The sequence below is a fragment of the Saimiri boliviensis genome, chromosome 1, assembly GCF_048565385.1.
Source record: "Saimiri boliviensis isolate mSaiBol1 chromosome 1, mSaiBol1.pri, whole genome shotgun sequence".
NCBI classification, from domain to species: domain Eukaryota; kingdom Metazoa; phylum Chordata; class Mammalia; order Primates; family Cebidae; genus Saimiri; species Saimiri boliviensis.
Window position 1 is genome coordinate 116,828,961 of NC_133449.1, and position 7,195 is coordinate 116,836,155.

At 43.7% G+C, this 7,195-nt stretch overlaps 1 protein-coding gene across 1 annotated transcript in view; it reads right to left on the reverse strand.

Moving 5' to 3' along the window:
* Positions 1-5,159, reverse strand: part of LPCAT2 (lysophosphatidylcholine acyltransferase 2) — a 92,207-nt gene extending 87,048 nt beyond the window's left edge. The window contains exon 1 of the mRNA XM_039475306.2: positions 4,871-5,159. Coding sequence (XP_039331240.1) covers positions 4,871-5,041 — 171 coding nt within the window. The 5' untranslated portion in view covers positions 5,042-5,159. The remainder of the gene's footprint in view (positions 1-4,870) is intronic.
* Positions 5,160-7,195: the final 2,036 nt, after the last annotated feature.

Sequence of the window (7,195 nt, forward strand, 5' to 3'; positions counted from 1 at the left end):
ACTAGACTGACCAATAATGACAACTCCTTGGGAATGAGGCTTTGAAGAAACTCCAACACTATTCTTCCCCCTCTAGTGGTTGCCAGGTTACTGGTTTTCATTACGTCTGCAGAAAGCTGGTTTCTAACGCTACTACAGAGCTGAGGATGAGGAATGAGAATAAAATAAAACTGTCTCCGCCGGGCGCGGTGGCTCAAGCCTGTAATCCCAGCACTTTGGGAGGCTGAGGCGGGTGGATCACGAGGTCGAGAGATCGAGACCATCCTGGTCAACATGGTGAAACCCCGTTTCTACTGAAAATACAAAAAATTAGCTGGGCATGGTGGCTCGTGCCTGTAATCCCAGCTACTCAGGAGGCTGAGGCAGGAGAATTGCCTGAACCCAGGGGGTGGAGGTTGCGGTGAGCCGAGATCGCGCCATTGCACTCCAGCCTGGGTAACAAGAGCGAAACTCCATCACAAAAAACAAAACAAAACAAAACAAAAAACTGTCACAAAGCCTACTATTCTTATCAAGAGTCAGCACTCTTAAATAAATGCTCCTTGGATTGTTGAAAGCCTTTGGTTAATTTTTAGAGCTATGACAAAGTTGATTCTGATAAATATTTGTGTTTTCATTGTTTTTATGGAGAAGATAATTTTCAGAGGCCTTTACTTCACCAATTTTGCTGATGTCTCATCTCAATTTTTTTTCATTCTGCTTTTTAGACTTAATAATTTCTAGTGACCTAACTTCAAGTTCTTTGACACTTTCTTTTACCATCTCCAATGTGTTGTTAAGCCTATCTAGTTAATTTTCCATTTCAGATATAATAATTTTCAGTTTCAGAATGCCCATTTGGCTCTCTTTTACATTTTCTATTTCTCTGCTAAAGCTCCCCTCAACTATTCATTCATTATGTCACTCTTTACTTTTAAGTCCTTGAGCATTTTTATAATAGCTACTTTAAAGTATTTTCTGCAAAGTACTACATTTGGTCATCTTAGAGTCTATTTTTATTGCCTGATTTTTCTTTTGATCATAGGTCACACTTTCCTATTTCTTTGAATGTCTAGTATAGTTTTTATAGTATAGTGGCCATTTTGGATGATATATTACAGATATTCTGGATTCAGTTACCCTTTTCTAAAGAGTATTGATCTCTGTCCTAGCAAGTAGGTAAAATTCCGGCTGGTTACATTTACCTTGTGAAGGCATAGTTTTATACTTTTTAAGGAAAAAATGGTTTGAAGTTAGACCTTAGTCTTTGACTGAAGCCTTAGTCCTTGGATACAGCTTTTCTCCTATGGTATCAGCTTTGTGAGGTTTCAGTGTAAAGCCTGAAATGTTCGCCAGGGCCCTCTTAATTGGTGGGATTCTAAATGTGCTTTCCCTGTTGTGTTAACCAGTTGAAGTGTCTGCTCAGCTTCTTCCTTTCAGCTGTTACTTTCCTTTTTCCTTTCAGCTGTTAACATTCCTTCTTCCTTTCTGCTGTTCCTTTTCAAGACTCCTTTGTAAATACACAGTTCAGGGATCAGCCAAGGTTTTGAGGGAATTTATATGCCAATTTAGGGGCTCCCTCATTTCTAGCTTCCTCCTTTCTGGGATTTCCTCCTTCAATTTTTAGCCACTCTGATAGTCCTGAACTTTGTGCTCTGATACATTAGGCCAGTAAGACTGAGGCTTTCTAGCAGTCCCTTCTCATGGTGTCAAGTGATAACCTTCAGAGAAAAAGGGAGTTAGGGGTAATGTTATATATTATAGCACTATTATTTCAAGCAACAAATCCCTCCAGTTTCTGTATGATTTGTATTGCTCTATAGTGCCTTCATGTAGTTTTTTTTTTTTTTTTTCATATTTTGACTAGGGTTTATAATTGTTATATATGGAAAGATCTGTCTACATTAAGCTACTCCATCACTCCTGAGACTAAAACTAGCCCTGTTAAATTATCCTTCACCTGAAAACTGACTTACAAATATAATGAAACTTTGCTATCAGTCTTATTTCCTATAAAACAGAATATGTATTAGATTAAATGGGTAGGAGTTTCAGAACTATAACATAGTAGGGATCTTGGAACCAGATTTTTCTTGAAGCTCTGCGTACATGGTAAGCATACTATTTTTAGATAATGTTATATTTATTTGAATGGGTGGTGCAATGAAGTATGGTGGTATACTGGGGAATAGTACTGTGGAGAAGATGCCATGACTCAAATTCCCAAGTGACTCTGGTAGGTCACAGCTGGGATTCTCTTTGAAGAGTTATCATTATTAAAAGACCAAGAAATAATCTTAAATGAAAGAAAGGACAATATAGCATAGACCCTGAAGAAAGACTTTTAATGAAGTTCAAGTATGTTATCATAAGAGTCACTCACGTCTACCATGAGCAACCAATACGGATTTTAATTGAACAAGTTGCCAAATATTAGACAACTTTTTTTTTTCTGTGCCATCTCAAGGTTTGCAACAAATAATAGTGCTTAATAATAAGTCAATTTTGAGTTAACTTGCTGACAAATTAAGAGGATTCCCCATCATATTTCTGTTTGATAATATGTCATCTCCATTGAGTGGCCTTCTCTCAGTCTTATTTTCTGGGTTTCCTTCATTACAGTTACTAAACATGGGAATATATATTTTTGTACTTGTTTGTTTAACTTTCTTAGTGAAATGTGAGGACAACAGTCCTTAAGCAAGACATCGATCATCACTTAAGATTAAATTTAGTCTGAATTAATCATACGAAGCCATACTTAAATGAAAGTATGTCCAATCTTTTAAACTGGATAATATAGACATTGTTTTTCTACCATGCCTATTCAAATCTTCCCTTTACCCATATTATTCTAGTCATTAAAACCACATTGGTATATCTGATCTATATAAATAAAAAAGTATTTTTAATATCCAGACTTTGTTAAAGCCCATTTAATCCAAGTAGCAAATTCTAAGTACAGTCTATACTTTGCAGAAAATAATAGGGTAATTATCAATATTAAGATCAGTGAACAATCCCAGATTCTTTCATATATTATTTCACTTAATTTTAATCCTGCTTTGAATTATTAATATTCCAATTTAATAGATGAGAAAAGTGTAGTTCAAAGAGGTTAAGTGACTTGGGCGAAGTCACACAACTAATAAATGACCAGGTCCTATGACTGACTAGCTATCATTCCATTATACCACAATTCTCAGACAGTTATTTGGAAGAGATCTTCAAGCAGTAACAAACCAGGTGATGAAAAAACTTAATAATTTATTCCAGGTGCAATATATATATTTGTAAACATGCTATTTCGAGGCTCTCTCCAAAATATGAAGTCAAATAGATGGGCATATTTTTAAGTATGATTTAACTAAATTGGACTAAATTTAATCTTGAACAATGGCCTATGTATTTACAAATGTTTCAGAATGTCAAGACACAAAAAGAATATTCATTTAAAGACATGAAGATCAAATTGTTAAATGTTTAATTTCCTTACAAAATGGCATTACTATATTCCTCATCTTCTTCCTCTCTCACACCCTTCTTCAACCAGACACTCAACTACCAGTACTCAAGCCACCACCTGTGTTGCTTAGCTCCACACTTAACCTTCCCACACTGTAAAAGACAATGGTTTTAGTGCATTCAAGCGGACTGCAAATGTTATACTGCTTCAAATCCAAACTAACGTGTGAGATGCACAAGAAAACTTCAAAATTTTTTCCCCCTGCAGAACATGTAGGACAAATGTGGTAAGCAGGGTCTATCTTGTTCTCTGATCACTAACTTCGACAAAGAGGAAGTCCAAAGAGTGCAACTGCTAATGGTAAAAGGAACCCTTTACAAGAAAAAGGAAAGGAGAGGAAAGGAAAGTCCCTTCCTGCATGAGAGTATAGTCATTTTGAGCAGTGGAAAACAGTCTGGGCTACTACTCATGCTTCTGTTTTGGAGAAGTTTTTAGGTGAAGATTGATTCTGGACCAAAAAATCTTGAACACCCTGAGCTGACTCGGTTGTCCCTTTTCTTTGATTCTGACTTCCTACCCTCCAGCATGCTCCTGCTCCGCTAAATCATTACAGCCTTTCCTGTTGTTCTAATCCCAGACCTGGGCTCTGCCTTCTGCCTCACTCTTTCCATCCCATACTGACTCCTCTCCTTCCTAAGGCAAAAAAAAAAAAAAAAAAAAAAAAAAAGAAAAAAGAAAAAGACTTCTTCAAGCCTACTCTTCCGTGGTAGATCTGTCTCCCACTACACTCACAAACTCAAGTTGAAGCTTCTGTCACAGATTCACAGATTCTTCTCCCTTCGGGGGCATGGAAGGTAGCCTGCGCCACCAGCCCGCGGAGTCTCTTCCCGTTTCGGATCCTCCTCTCAGGTCCGCATCTTCCCTGCATCTTCGCTCCTCCGTGCTCGCTCTGACCATCCTCCAAATGCCAATTCTCACACACGTATCTCTGCCCCTTTCAGGCTCACAGCCCCCTCAAAAGTCCTCTCCTCTCAGATCCACTGCTCTTTCTTCCTCAGATGCCTTTGCTTCCGAGACCCACGCGCCCCTCGACCGCCCTCCTCCGTCAGACCTACGCCCCTCACCGGGACCCGCCTCCGACCCAGGCTCCCCTCGGACCACCTCCCCTTTCAGACCCACGCCCCCCTCAGACCACCTCCCCCCTCAGACCCACGCCCCCCTCAGACCACCTCTCCCCTCAGATCCACGCCCCCCTCAGACCACCTCCCCCCTCAGACCCACGCCCCCCTCAGACCACCTCCCCCCTCAGACCCACGCCCCCCTCAGACCACCTCCCCACTCAGACCCACGCCCCCCTCAGACCACCTCCCCACTCAGACCCACGCCCCCTTCGCCGCCCTCCTCTCTCAGACCCACGCCCCTCACCTGGACCCGCCTCGCGGAGCCGATCTGCGTCTGCTGCACGAAGGGGTTCGGCACCGGCGGCGGGAAGAAGGACGCCTGACGGGGCACCATGGGCGGCCGTATCCCCACGTTCCCGACGCCGGCACCTGGCACTGTGGCCGCCACGGCCGCCGACTGGGCGCACCGGCTCATGGTCAAGACAGGCGGGGAATCCGACCGAAGTGACCTACGCGGGCGGCGCAGCGAAAACGGAGCTGAAGTCCCGCTTGAGTCCCAGCCTGGGATAGGGCTGGGGAGCCTCTGCGCAGGCGCTGAAGTTACCTAGACGCCGGCTGCTGCCGCCCCGCCCCTTCGGCTCTGACGGCCCCAGGCCCTGGCCACGCCCCGTCAGGCATCTGGCCACACCTCCTTGGTAACACAGCCCGTCCCCTCGGAGAGGAATGCTTTTCCTTCAGAGCCAAGACCCTGAAGGGTACCCCAGGATCCCTAACAAGCCACAGTGAGACACTAGGCAGAGTTTCCTGCTTTAGGGTCAGGCAGACCTGGATTTTCAATCCCTCTTACTGGGCCTGTGACGTTGGCCAAATCATTGTCTCCATGAACCTTAGCTGCCTTCTGTAAAATGGAGATAAATGTATTCTCCGATGATCAGTACCTGATTCCAGCAATGCCAGGAGCAAGCACTTCCCCTGGACTGTTCCATTAAATGAACTAATATTAATACACCCGTGATGGCACTAAGTGGAATTTGTCTCACTCAAAACATAATGGACTGAGAGCAGAGAGATGGTTCTCCAGAGGAAAACTGAGCTGCTATTTCTAGAAAAGGGAAAAATTACAGTTTCCCTGCATGCTAGATGAGGAACCTGACCCAGAAAAGGGAAATGCCTTGGGCTGTGACTCCATTTCACACTGAGGAAGTTCAGGCCTGTTTCGACCTATCTGGGTCTTTGTTGGGGTGGGAGGGCAGGGGTTGTTGTTCCATTACCTGAAGCCAGATAATCAAGCCCTCAGTGGCTGAGAGTTAAAGGAAGGAGATAATAATCAACTCACTCCTACTGAGCAACTCTGCTCACAGCAGGCAGTCAGGCCAGGATAAAATCTGAGTCCTGGGCTTCTCCAAACATACCGTCTGAATCACAGAATCTTCCAGCCCTACCTAACACATAGATGTATGGCCTTGAGTCAGTCACTTAACCTGAGTTTGCTTCCTTGTCTAGGAATGGGAGATTCATTCTAACCCCGTAGAACTGTAGTGAGGATTAAATAAAATAATGCATGCGAAGTGTTCATAAAGGAACACTGAAAAAATGGCATGTTTTAAGCATTATCATGTCCTGGAGCTACTGAATTTTCTCTCGATATAACAGGGAACATTAACAACAGTGTATTATAGCCATGACGGAAGATTCCCCAGTCTAGGGAGTCTTCAAGTTGGGACTGGCAGACCCTTGAGGCTCTTTAGCCAGATACCTGCACAGAAGGATGTCTTTCCAACTATCAACAACCTAAGCCAGGCCACGGGTGGCAGCTCATGCCTGTAATCCTAGCACTTTGGGGGCTGAAGAGGGTGGATTCCTTGAGTCCAGGAGTTCAAGATCAGCCTGGGCAACAAAGTGAGACCCGTCTCTTAAAAAAAAGAAAGAAAGAAAGAAAGAAAAAATTAGTTGGCCGTGTTGTTGCATGACTGCAATCCCAACTACTCAGGAGGCTGAGATGGGAGGATAGCTTGAGCCCAGAAGATCAAGGCTGTAGTGAGCTATGATTGTGCCATTGTACTCCAGCCTGGGTGACAGAGCAAGTCACTGTCTCAAAAGAGAAAAACAAAACAAAACAAAAAGAATCTGAGCGAGGGGGCAGACCATGGGAGGATAAATGATAGAAAAGATGACATCAGGACCACTGAGGTCACCTGTAGAGTTCACTCCTTACCCACCTTCCTCACCAGGCCCATCATCAGAAGCCAGAAGCAATACACTAATCCAACCAGCCGAGCCAGAAGGAGCCTCAGAAAATCCCCAGGCTTTAAATTTCTGTTTGGCAGTAGCTCCATAATTTCTATATAGGAGGTTGGGGTGGGTAGACGGGTAGGAAGGAGTAAGGAGCTTATCCATTAGTACCAGCTGTGTTTAGAAGCAAGCACATTATTTCTCCCCTAGCTGTGTTTACCCAGGGTGGTTTTGGGGGTGGTGGAGGGTGGCAGGAGTGGTTTTGAGGGTGGTGGATATTCTAGTTTGAGGGCTAAAGCTCCTCTGCTAGGCTATCCTTTGGCCTTGCAGGTCCCTAATAGCTATGCGACCCTGGAAAAATCACTTCTCTTGAGCCATCGGTCTCTTCATCACTAAG